Source organism: Amphiprion ocellaris, chromosome 1, assembly GCF_022539595.1.
Source record: "Amphiprion ocellaris isolate individual 3 ecotype Okinawa chromosome 1, ASM2253959v1, whole genome shotgun sequence".
Lineage (NCBI taxonomy): Eukaryota > Metazoa > Chordata > Actinopteri > Pomacentridae > Amphiprion > Amphiprion ocellaris.
The window spans coordinates 685,440-698,914 of NC_072766.1; the positions used below are offsets into that span (position 1 = coordinate 685,440).

The window sequence follows — 13,475 nt, forward strand, 5'->3', positions numbered from 1 at the left end:
ATAAGACAAAAAACACAAGCGGGATAAAAAGGAAACAGACGAATGACAAAAGTCAGACAAAAAACAACAAAAACACAACAAAATATTACAAAAATGAGACACAAAACGACAAAAGAACAATGAACAATCTAGTTTTGTACTTTATGATCAAAACAACTTGCCATGGTCTAGAAATGATTTTAAATTTCTAGTTTTACTAATTTCCAGTCTGCAATTAATGTCTTTTCTGGAATTTTTACACTTTGAGGGCTGGATTGGACCCTCTGGAGGGCCACTTTTGGCCCACGGGCCACATGTTGGACCCCCCTGGATTAAACCCAGATATAGCTGCAGTAAAAAGCTCCTTCATTAAAACTTCTCTCACTTCCTGGGGTCTGATCTTATCTTAGAATTTACCGACGTTCTCCACTCAGCCGGTCAATCGGACTTTGTAAGAGCAGTAAATATTTGGAAAGCACAAATGTTCCAAGCAGATGTCCGATACTTCTCTCGCAGTTTAAGGGGAAAATCTATCCTCCTGTCGAGGGAAAGATCAGGAGAATGCTGCTGTCTGGCTCAAGTGATTGAGATTTACCTTCCACCTGTGCATAATAAACTCTGCTGGCTGGAAAAACATTGGCCTTTTAGAAGAGTTAGAGTAAAACATTAAGGAGCTTTAAAGGAATCCAGAGTCCAGGATAATCCATATTTTAGCGTCCTTCAGACCTCAGCCTCTCCGCTGGGTGCTGGTTTGGTATTCAGAGAGGAGTGGGAACGTCTGCTGACAAATGACTTGTTGCTGTATTAATTTGCTGTAAAATTTTTCATCATTGTCACATTGTCCCATTTGCACGCTACATGCTAATTCTGCCGTCTTTTTCTGAGTGTAACCGCTATTCCGGGCCGCCCTCAGGGGGATCTTCTGAAGGCTGCCTCACCATCCATGCCTCCGAGGCTACATCTTCTCCTTCTAAACGCCTCTGAACCAACAAACACCGCTGTGTTTCACCCCCTACAATGATCCAAAATCTACTTCTAAGTGTGTATTCTCTTTGATGCGGCGCTCAGCGTGAGGTCGGGACACTTGAAAGTTGCTGAGACATCCAATAATAATCACCGCTGCTCCGTCTCTCTGGTGATATTCTGCACGTTCTGGTGGTGGCGGTGGGGAACGTACAGTACAGCGTCTAGCTCCGTTTTCCAAAGTATTTAGATAAAAATCAGATAAACAGACTGATTTCAAGCAGCTCAGTCACAAGGTCAAGATTTTAAATATTGCATTCGTGTCAGACGCAGATCACCATCTCTGAGATCATCCAGCTGAGAGAAGATGGAGTCTGATAGCATGAAAGTTTAATCTGAAGCATCAAAAGCAGAATAAAAGTCCTGATGTTCTCAGAGAACAAAAAACACGACTTCTCTCTAGATCCATCACTTCTTAAATTAGGATCAACAAGCAAATCAAAAGCTGTGTGTTTACTGAAGAGTTGGAGACCACCTGTTGATTTTAGGGCAAAAACAACGAAGCAGTGAATAAAAGCTTTTCAATAAAAGCTGAGACACATTAGAGGTGACTTGAATGACATAACTTTAACAGACTGATGAAGCAGTTTCCTTTGATATTTTCAAGAAAAATCTCAAGCTGTGCATGTTTTCGATGGCTTTTGGCTGCTTTTAATGGTCCTAATATTTCAGATTTAAGTGTATTTTACAAACTGATCTTACAAGTTGCTGTCCTCTTTCGCCTGTTTTATTATTTTAGACTATTTTAATTTGTTTACTAATGGATTTTACAAGTTTTATATTCTCTATTATATTTTTAGACTGTCTGTCAGCACTTTGGTTTATAAATAAATAAATCTGAGTAGATGTTTCCCTGTTCAACACTTCATTATGTTGATATAACACACAGGAATTAAAACACTCTCTTTCTCCTTTCTGTTCCTTGTCTTCCTGCATTTATCCAAGCAGTGACAGTATTTCTTTTCGTAGCTGCAGGCTGCGTATAATTAAAGTGTTTTCTGTTCTGTTTAGGAGGAATCAGGTTTATGAATCCATCCATCAGAGCAGCTCCTACTTCCAGAGAGGTGTGGGAGGCCTGATTCCAGCCAGTACTGGGAGAGAGGAATCATATCTGCATCAATGAGAGGAGTTTAAACATAGACCAACAAAGGGGAGAAGTCTGAGGTGTCAACTGGAGATGGATGAGAAATTATCAGCTGAGTTAGGGGGTAATTAACCCTCCTGTTGTCCTCATTTACGGGCACCAAAAAAGAGCGTTTCCTTGTCTGAAAAAAATTCAAAAATTCAGCAAAAAAACTCCCCAAATTTCTGAAAATTTGCAAAACCTTCAGGAAGAAAATTCCAATAATTCCTTAAAAGTCACAAAAAATAAAATAAAAAGTCCCCCAAATTTGGCAAGAAAATTCTTGTAAACATTTAAAAAAAATTAGTAAAAATCTTCCAAAAAATCCTAAAAATATCTGAAGTGATTCCATATATATCAGTAAAACTTCTAATATTTTCTTTAAGAACATTCACAAAAAATCCAGCAAAATTCACTGGATTTTGGTTGATTTTTTTGTGAATGTTCTCAAAGAAAACATTTTTATTCCTTTCTTTTTTTTTCCAGCAAAAAATTTTCAAAAACTTCCCAAAAAGTTGAAAATGTGGACATCAGAAGTTTCACTGTGAAAACATGTTTTTTTCCTTTAAATTTGCAAAACCTTCAGGAAGAAATTCCAATAATTGCTTAAAAGTTTCCTTTAGAAGTTTTCTTAAAAAAAAAAAAAAAAAATCCTGCAAATTTGACGAAAAAATTCTTGTAAATATTTTCAAAAAGTGAGTAAAAATCTTCTAAAAGAATATCCTAAAATACAGTTTTTTTGTGAATGAGCTCAAAGAAAACATTTTTTTTAACATTTCTTTTTTTTCCACCAAAAAATGTTCAAAAAATTTCCGCAAAATGTTGAAAATGTGGAAATTTTCACTGTGAAAATATATTTTTTTCCCACATTTTCAAACTTTAAAAGGGGTCAGTTTGACCCGCAGGACAACATGAGGGTTAATACCAATTAATAGATCGGAATTGTTGAACTAAATGCACCACCTTCTTACAGGAGATCATTGGAGAGTCAGATTACTACAGTGTTTACCATCGATGAGTTTGTACAGCTGGGTTCCTCCGATGGTGTCGGCCGTCTCGCTCCTCCTGGATCCTTTCCGGTAGCGGATCTTGTAGCCGGTGATCTCCCCGTTCTGGCCGCTCAGGGGTGGAGGCTGCCACCGAAGCATGATGCTCTGAGAAAAAAAAAGAGTTGGAGAACACAGAATGTGGTGTTTAGCACTTCAGCAACCATCTGTTCTCAGCCTGCAGCTTAAAGGTGACCTCACGCTTTAGCAGGTAGCATCACACCTGGGCATCGACCAGAGCACTAACGTGACTCTGCAGGTTCAAGAAACGACGCTTTGCAGAAAACCAACTCCCCTCCGAGCACAAATTGATGCATTAGAAGAGAAATAAACCTGAGCAGTAGAAGGAGGAGGCCTGATGGTGGAGGTGTGGACATGGTGGAGTGAAGCCTGCAGAGATGAATGCAGGACTTTCTGCTCCTCCGTGGTGGGATGTCTGCTCGGCAGGAGGTCGGTGGAGGCGGCTCAGCGTGGGAGAAGAGTTAATTAACGCTTCCCCGCCGTCACACCGATGCACAAAAAGCCTGAAAACATGCACAGGCCACACATGTGCTCCTGGAGGGACTGCACAAATTAGATCCGTGTTAAGTGTGTTCAATTATTTTCATTTTTCTTATTACACTATCGGCTGCTTTTCTCCTTCTTCTCCTCCTAATCATGAAAACCCGTTAATAGACTTGTGGAGAACCTCGGGGGGAGGTGGGGAGGCAGATGGATGCCAAAAGGGAGAAACAGGGGCAAAGTGAGATCACAAAAACATGACTGTCGGATGGCTTTGCAGGTAAAACATCCATGTTCTGCTTGACGAGACTCAAAGAGGAGAATGAATCTGAAACGCATGTTAACGAGGTTCATCCTCACTTCCATCCGGCTGCGTGTTCAACGGCTAATCGCATAAATGCTTCGGATCTTTATACTCGCACTGGAATTATTGCCTTAATGACTGTTTACATCCAGAACTACACACAACGACAACAAAGAGAGAAATGAGAAGAATCATTCCAAAAGAGTGGAGGAATAGAGGAGGCCAGATGATATTTTTGTGGCTTTAATTTGGTTTGTCTGAGAGCAGAGGGACAGCTGGATGGAGACGATCCATTCAGAGCGAGGCCTCTTTCATTTTACTCTTAAAATTAGCACGAGAGCGTTTTTTTCTCTCCACAGATTTCAGCTGAGCGTCCATCCGGCTCTAACTCAAGCTGGGAGTGTGTGATAGGATTGTCTGTCGGTTTTTCCCTCATTGGGCTCAGCATCGACCAGCAGACAGCTAGAAGAGCCGGATGCTGGTCCTGCAGTCGATGCACGCACCCCGAGGTTCACCCCATCTCCAGCTCGCTTTTTTTCCTGTGCATCTGCTGTCTCACATGTCATAAGTGAGAAATATCTTCTGTAAAATTTAATCCACTGCCTGGGTGGAAATCTACAATAAATAGGCCTCCAGCTCTGTGTGTGAAGATCAAATGGCTGCTGATAGACAGTCGGGACACGCTTCCATCAGCAGCAGCTTTATCCAATCACTGGTGTCGTACGTTTAACCAATAAACTGATTCAACTATGAAACTTAGAGTGACACCAGGAGTTGGTACCGGAGCGGCTATCTGTGATCCAAGAGAAATCCAGTCCAGGAAAAGGAAAGAAAATCATTTATTCTGTCACCTCTGAACATGTGATGAGGAAACCTCTGTGAGCAGGGCGGTAGAATATCTCTTTAAGCACTGATTTAACCCTCCTGTTGTCTTCATTTATGGGCACCAAAAAATATTGTTTCCTTGTCTGAAAAAAATCCCAAAAATCAGAAAAAAAAAAAAAAATCCCCAAATTTCTGAAAATTTGCAAAACCTTCAGGAAGAAAATTCCAATAATTCCTTAAAAGTTTCCCTAAAAAGTTCTGTTTTAAAAAATCCCCCAAATTTGGCAAGAAAATTCTTGTAAATATTTTTTAAAAAATGCGTAAAAAATCTTCCAGAAAAATCCTAAAAATATCTAAAGTGATTCCATATATATCAGTAAAACTTCTAATATTTTTTTAAAGAACATTCACATAAAAATCAACCAAAATCCAGTGAAATTTGTTGGATTTTGATTGATTTTTTTGTTAATATTCTTAAAGAAGCTTTTGTTTAACATTTCATTGACTGTGAAAATATTTTTTCCCCACATTTTCAAACTTTAAAACAGGTGAATTTGACCCACAGGACGACACCAGGGTTAATGAACTCTCAGAAGATATCTATGTTCAATAGGCTCATCTGGATGAAAAGCGACCTGATTTTAAACAGAAAAAATGTTGAATCACAGCAGATGAACTCCACAAAACTCTGCTCTGAAAAGACAGAGTTAAATTTTTGTTCTTTGTTGTGTTTCTATGTCTATTTGTGTCTGTAGTCTGTAGTTTGTTCCTGCTGGCGCCTCTTGGCCAGGTCACGTTTGCAAATGAGAACTGGCTCTCAAACATTTATTACCTTGAAAATAAAAGCCAAATAAATAAATAAATAAATCTTCCTAAATTGGCAAAATTACAGCATTTCTCATAGATCTATATCTATCTATATATATCTATATCTATCTATCTATCTATCTATCTATCTATCTATATATATATATATATATACACACACGCGCGCGCGTGTGTGTGTGTGTATATATATATATATATAGCTTGAATCTAAAAATGTGACAGAAACTGCTCAGAGTTCACACACGCAGACTGTGAGGAATCCTTTGGTTGAACAGCGAACTTTTAAAAACTGTAAATGAGAGTTTTAACGTGAAGCAGAACACATGTTGAAACACATTTTCCTTTTCAGAGCAGATCTGAGCTGGTTTCCAGCTTCTGCAGCTCTCCTGACCTGAAGCCAACTCCTACCTGGGAGTAAATTTAAGTCCCTGGCTAATATTTTTCTCTTCTCCATTTAGATTTAAGCTGCTGACATCTCTGCCAGCTCCTGTACAGATGGACTGATCCTGAGGATAAAACCTTCTGACAGGCGAGTCTCCTGCCGATGAGGAGATCGATGAGGGTTCAGACACCCTCTTAACCAGGAGGCTGCCGACTGCCGACGCTCTAATCACAGCAGCAGCATGCTAGCAGCAGCAGCAGCAGCTCTGGCCTGCAGGCTACGCATCATTTTAACCGTTTACTGCATGAAACTGCTTCACTGAAACCACACCGACTCTCTCCCCTCCACACAAACACTCTGCTTCAGCTGCTGTTGTGTGCAGCAAATGTCAAAGCTTTTATGTCCAAAATAATTCACTGGAAAAAATGCTCCTCTCAAAACAAGAAAAAAAAAGTATTTCAAGGAACAGTTACCTTGAAATAAGTGAAAAAATCTGCCAGCAGAACAAGTGAAAAATGGCTTGATAAGATTTCTTGAAATAAGATATGATATCTAGAATATTGAGATCTTAAAATTAGCTGAGAAAACTTATTTGAAGCTATATTTTTCCAGGATTGTCAAGTTTAGGTGTCTTAAAATGAGCCAGATACGCTAAAAAAATAGCAGTTTTTCACTCCAAAATAGATTTTTGCTTTTTATGTAACCTCCTAATTTGAGATGCATTAAATTTATTTTGAAATTTCTTGTAAAATACAACTCAAAACAAGATAATTTCAAGAATGTTTGACTTTACAAGATATTTAAGATGCATTGTCTTAAAACAAGTCCCTCCATCTGCTGAAATGTCTCTTGTTAAGTGAATTTATCTTAAATCAAGTGGGATGAGACATTTAGACTAAAAATAAGATGAACAGACTTGGTAAGATTTATAGTTTTTTCAGTGTTGTGTTTTTATACGACTGTCGAGTAAATTCATGAGAGAAAAATGACTGGAAAGCAAATCTAGACTGGCAGAGAAGTCTTCAGGAAAAAATTGTAATTATTCTTCTATCTTTCATTCTATCTGGAGACAAAAACAATGAAAAAAAACATCTGATCCAGTCAGTGTTTGCTATAAAGGTGTTTCAGCTGTGAAGTGCATTAACACTCAAGATTCATGAAAAAATCTACGTCAGAATGCTTTTGTAAAATGGTATTTTGCCTTTTCTACCAGCCTTTTCTCATGTGATAAAAATAAAGATGCATTATTGAAACTCTAAACCCGTTTGATCCTGTTCAGTAAATTTTGGTCTCACCCGTGAGTTCTGGACCTCCAGGGTCAGGTTCTGAGGAGGAGCGCTCGGTACTGGAAAGAAAACAGACAGAAATCTAAATTATGGTCAAAATTAAACATTTAGTTTCAATTAATGGAAACTATTCTGGGGAAAACTGAGAGAAAAGTCTTAAGTTTTAGGATGTAAATCCAACATATTTGCTGCTTTTCTCTGTCTTATAAACTCAGGATTTTAGGTTTCAAACTGTTGGTTGAGCTCAACAGGCAGTTTAATAGCATGAGGAACACTGATGGATCGTTATACAGATCCAACGATTAATCGACAAGTTGCGATAAGAATCAGTAAATTAATTAATTCCAAATTCTCTCCTCCACTATAGATACTGACTTGTCTTCACTTATAGGCACCCAAAAAATATTATTTCTTTGTCTCAAAAAAAAAAAAATCCAAAAATTCAGCAAAAAAATTCCCCAAATTTCTGGTAATTTGCAAAACCTCCAGGAAAAAAATTCCAATAATCACTTAAAATTTTATTTTAAAAAATCCCTCAAATTTGGCAAAAAAATTCTTGTAAATATTTTCAAAAAATGAGTAAAAATCTTCCAAAAAGCCTAAAAATATCTGAAGTGATTACATATATCCAGCGAAATTCACTGGATTTTGGTTGATTTTTTTTTTTTGTGAATGTTCTTAAGAAACATTTTTAACATTTCTTTTTTCCACCAAAAAATGTTCAGAGATTTCCCAAAAATGTTGAAAATGTGGACATCAGAAGTTTCACTGTGAAAATATACATTTTTCCACATTTTCAAACTTTAAAACGGGTCAATTTTGACCTGCAGGACGACACGAGGGTTAAAACAGGATTCCTGACATCCTGCTGCACATTTCAGGTAGTTTTCATTAAATGCTGTGGAACTTTAAACCTTCTCAGATCATTCATTTTCCTGCACAGTGGAAGTATTTCTACTGCTTTTATGACTTATAATCCCCTGATTGCACTTGTTTCCTATTCATCTTTCAAAATGTACGGACTTACAACAGTTTTTTAATCTTCTTGTCAGCACTGAGACGAATCCCTCATGTGAGAAAACATTCTTGACAGCAAAACTGTTTCTGATTTTAGATAAATCCTCAGTAAAGTTCAGATTGTGACTAAAATAATCCTCCTGTTTACGGCATCAACTCTGGACACATTCAGGGGTGTTGAAATGACAGAAAAGATGTCAGACATTAAAACTAGTGTCGGTGGAATGAATGAACTGACCATCAGACAGCGTGCGAACAGTGACGTCTTCAGTGGAAACTCCTGGACCGTGCTTGTTGTTGGCCACCACCCTGAAGCTGTACTCGGTGTTCTTCTTCAGCCCCGTCAGGGTGTAGGACTGACCGTCGATGTCCACGTCCTGACAGAGACAGACAGAAAGGGTCGGTTAGATTCTTTAAAATCTCAAACACAGCTCTGTCAATACATCTGTCATCTGTTTGTACATTTAAAAATGTCAAGACAATGAAATTTATCCTTTTTTCTCTAAAGCGGAACACGAAAGATAAGAAACCCAGCAGCTGGTTGGGAAGGCATGGTGAGTTATTTCTTTAATCTTCCTGTCGTCCTGCGAGTAAAATTGACCCGTTTTAAAGTTTGAAAATGTGGAAAAAAATATATTTTCACAGTGAAACTTCTGATGTCCACATTTTCAACATTGTTGGGAAATCTTTGAACATTTTTTGGTGGAAAAAAGAAATATTAAAAATGTTTCTTAAGAACATTCACATAAAAATCAACCAAAATCCAGCAAATTTCACTGGATTTTGGTTGATTTTTATGTGAATGTTCTTAAAGAAAATATTAGAAGTTTTACTGATATATATGGAATCACTTTAGATATTTTTAGGATTTTTTGGAAGATTTTTACTCATTTTTTGAAAACATTTACAAGAATTTTCTTGCCAAATTTGGGGGATTTTTTTAAAAATAAAACTTTTAAGGGAAACTTTTAAGGAATTATTGGAATTTTCTTCTTGAAGGTTTTGTAAATATTCAGAAATTTGGGGAATTTTTTTTTGCAGAATTTTTGGATTTTTTTTCAGACAAGGAAACAATATTTTTGGTGCCTGTAAATGAAGACAACAGGATGGTTAAATCAACAAAGTTTATCATTTATCACAACCAGAAACTCTAAAAACTGAAAGAATTGTTGGATTTTAAACTCTCTGATATTTCTCCAGCCCTTCCTCTTGGAGTTTCACGGTTTCCCAAAACAAACACACAAAACTAAAAAACCCAAACTTAAGCTTAAAAAACTTAGTCTACACTTTTATTTTAAAAATCACTTAGAATTAACTATTTGCATGGACAAGATTCTGTAAAAAAATAAAAATTCTGTGCTTCTCAGTGCAGGCTGTATGCTGGTGTTGATTTGGCTGCAATCAACAGGCACTGATTGGTTGAAATGGATTGAACTGCAGGCAGTGTTCACACAGAGCACACTGGAGACTGATGGGAGCAAATAAAATCATGTAAATAGTCAAATATTTCCAATACGTAAAGTCTCCATTTCTATCCAGTATCGGTAAATTTATAAAATAAATAATCAAATGAATTCAACTTTTCTTTTTCCTTTTTTGTGATTTATGACATTATAAATTCATCATGAAGACATTTCTGACTTCTCTCTACGTCTAGTCTTGGTTGTTCTGTTTCCATAGAGGTGCAGGTATTTTATATTCAGTGAAGAAGAGCCCACAGTGGGTAGAAACGTGAAATGAAACTGATGATTCCTTCTGTAAAGTCAAGATAAAAGTTTAGATAAAAAAGTGAATATTTTCTTCTTGAACCTGCAGAAAAAAACACATTTCTATCCTTCACTGCTGACGGCTCATGGATGAATCTGGTTTTAAAGTGTCATTTTAGCATTAAAGTTTAATTCTGGCAGTAAATGAGACGGATCTAAAACATCTAGCAGCTGCTAAACGTGACGCCTGCGTTCGTTTCTGTTTGTAAAAATGTCATCTTCCGCTGAGACTCGAGTCATGTCACGTGTGATTACGACTTCTTGGTTTGCAAATTGGGCTCGCTGGCACACGCTCAATTACTTCAAGCTTATTTGCATTTAACTCTTTGCTTCTGACATTTTAAGCAGAAAAAGGGAGACTTTGAAGAAATCTAATCTTCCACAGCCGTCCAATAACAACCTCTGAACTCGGGTCAGGTGACCAGCTGTCGCCCCCGATGACGTGTCTCAACTTCTTTCTAACCTTTAATATTTCAGCGCTGCGTCTTTCTACCTTCATATCTTTGGTTAACCTCCTCTTTCTTTCTTCATCTCTTTCCTCCTCCACCTCCTCTCGGCTCGGTTCTCCTCTGGGAGCTAAGGCTTCGCTACTCTGACGTTTCATCCATTATCATATTAGTCCTGCTGAGGAGAACCGACTGCATCAGATCTGCTTTCTGTTGGCTCAATGGTTCTATGAGACGATTAATCAAGAATAAAATTAAAAGAGTCTTCATTAGGACTGCAGTCATGATGGTTTTATCTAATCAGCCTTACTCTTGCTAACTCTCCTGTCGTCCTGTGGGTCAAATTGACCTGTTTTAAAGTTAGAAAATGTGGGAAAAAATATACATATATTTTCACAGGGAAAATTCTGATGTCCACATTTTCAACATTTTGGGAAATTTTTGAACATTTTTCGGTGGAAAAAAAGAAATGTTAAAAATGTTCAAAATATTCACAAAAAAATCTACCAAAATCCAGCAAATTTTGCAGGATTTTGGTTGATTTTTATGTGAATATTCTTAAAGAAAATATTACAAGTTTTACTGATCTATATGGAATCACTTTAGATATTTTTAGGATTTTTTAGGAAGATTTTTACTCATTTTCTGAAAAATATTTACAAGAATTTTCTTGCCAAATTTGTGTGATTTTTTTTTTTCAAATAAAACTTTTAATCCAAACTTTTAAGGAATTATTGGAATTTTCTTCCTGAAGGTTTTGCAAATTTTCAGAAATTTGGGGAATTTTTTTGCAGAATTTTCAGATTTTTTTCAGGCAAGGAAACAATATTTTTTGGTGGCCGTAAATGAGGACAACAGGAGGGTTTAAGTCAGAAAACAACATCAGCGACACGTTTCTGCTCAGATTTACTTCAGGAGACTAAAAATATACAAGAAATTAAGGTAAAAACAGCATCAGCTTTTTGGCTTTTTAAGATTTTGCTCCATTTATCTGCTAATTGCATTTCTCTCGACAGTTTGTTTCCATCCAGCTTAAATTATATTTGTTATATTATATTATTATATTATATTATATTGTATTATATTATACTATATTATATTATATTATATTACACTACATTATATTATATAGCATATTTATTTCAAGTTTTTTATATTTAGTTTTAAAACTTGTTGAAAAAATACTCTTTTTCATTCTTTACACACCTGAAACTTTTTTTTATTTCTTTAAGCTATTTATTTTCATTTCCATCCAGCTTAATATGTATTTAATTCAGGTTTTTCATTATTTTCTTTTCAAATCTGTTGAAGCACTTTGCAACTAAAGATGAAGATTATTTTTTTACATACTTGAAAACTATTTCTTTTCAGTTCCAGAAAGCTTAAAGTGTTTAACTCAACTTTCTTGATTATTTAGTTTTTTATTCTGTTGCTTTAATGAAGCATTTTGCAACTAAAGATGGAGAAAAAGAAAAAAAAGATTAATTCTTTACATACCTGGAAATTTTTCACATTTCTTCTTCTTCAAGCTTTTTTTAACCTTTACATACCCATGTTGAACCCCCCTGGTTTAAAGCCTGTCCATCCTACCTGTTCGGTGCCGACGCTCTTGTCCGTGTAGTACAGCTTGTAGGTGAGGATTTCTCCATTGCCGGTGAGCGGTTTGTCCCAGCTCAGGGACATGGAGGTAGGCGTGTTGGACACCGCCTGCAGGTTGGGAGCCGGACCGGGGACTTGGACTGGAGAAAGAACACAACAGAAGAGCAGAAATGAGACGTTTCTGTTCACTCATTCACACATTTCTTTGCATGTGGACCTCAGTTCAGCTGATCGTCGCCACATTTCCAGGTTCTAGCTGCAGCTGGGACGACGAGGTGGCTGATAAAGAGTTATAATGGCAAGGCAAAAAAATTAACGCTGAGTTTTTTTTCTCCAAATGAGGAGCTATTTCACCACACTGAATCTATCTTCCAACAGCGGGCCTCTCTGTTTCTGAGCTTACTGATCGAAGACATTTTCCTCATAGTTTCTCTCATTTGATTCCATACTCATGAACATGTAAGCTAATAATCTGCATCACCCACAGAAGGCTGTAAGTTCTAGATGGTGACTGTTATGGCCTTGGGCCGTTGCGCTCCTCCTCCTATCCTGATTTTTATCATGAACAGCTGTGAGCAGTCTGCCATCGACCATCCTTCCTCCGTGGTTCTGTGGTTGGGCCCGCCTGCAGTCCGAGGAGCTGCCGGATTGGTCCAGGATGAGAGGACTTCTCCTACCATGCTGACGGGGAGAGCTGTCAAAAGATTCAGTCACTCAGTATGTCGGTGGCAGCTGATGGGTGAAGCTGAGCTGCCCGGTGTTGTGTTGTGATATTTGTGAACATAGTGTCCGTGGGGGAGCTAAATGACAGCAATTAGTAGTTCCAATCACAGATTCCTTGTTAGTTTAGATAGGAGTGCTGCAGCGTTGTATTTTTGGGTTACGTGAGTTCTGTACATTAGTTCTCCGTTATACTTTTTCCTTTTACTTGTTCAACAACCGCTAGGCAAGTTCGCTTTCTGTTATGTTTGGTTCTTTTAGTTCTGTAGCACCCGCTTTTTTTCCTTTTGTATTTAACTCCCTCATTGTTTGTTATCTTCATGTACACCTTTGCTTTTCAAAATAAATCACGGCCCATCGCTCTATAATTCGGTTTCCTGTTGGTTCTTTCCTCTTTTTTTTTTCTTTTGTTTACCACCCGACTACCCTAGACAGTCGGGTTGTAACAGTGACATTGCCAGCAGATAGATGTCTGCTCTACATCTCTACATACGTGTTGTGATCTTTAGCTGCAGGAGTTCCTGACAGACCAAATAAGCTCCCATTTGTCAGCCAATGTTAGAGGCGTGTGTGCAGGTACAGGTGCAAGAAGGCGGTCTCTGAGGATACAGGGTGGCGCTGTGTGAACAC

At 37.5% G+C, this 13,475-nt stretch overlaps 1 protein-coding gene across 10 annotated transcripts in view; it reads right to left on the reverse strand.

Annotated features, from left to right (window-relative positions):
• The window catches only part of neo1a (neogenin 1a), a 242,255-nt gene that overhangs the window by 33,249 nt on the left and 195,531 nt on the right, over nt 1-13,475 (reverse strand). For all 10 annotated transcript variants that reach the window (XM_055011913.1, XM_055011908.1, XM_055011906.1 and 7 more), the window contains exons 10-13: nt 12,117-12,265; nt 8,553-8,691; nt 7,307-7,356; nt 3,135-3,279 (exon numbers count right to left, since the gene is read on the reverse strand). In XM_055011913.1, the coding sequence (XP_054867888.1) occupies nt 3,135-3,279; nt 7,307-7,356; nt 8,553-8,691; nt 12,117-12,265 (483 nt within the window). The remainder of the gene's footprint in view (nt 1-3,134; nt 3,280-7,306; nt 7,357-8,552; nt 8,692-12,116; nt 12,266-13,475) is intronic.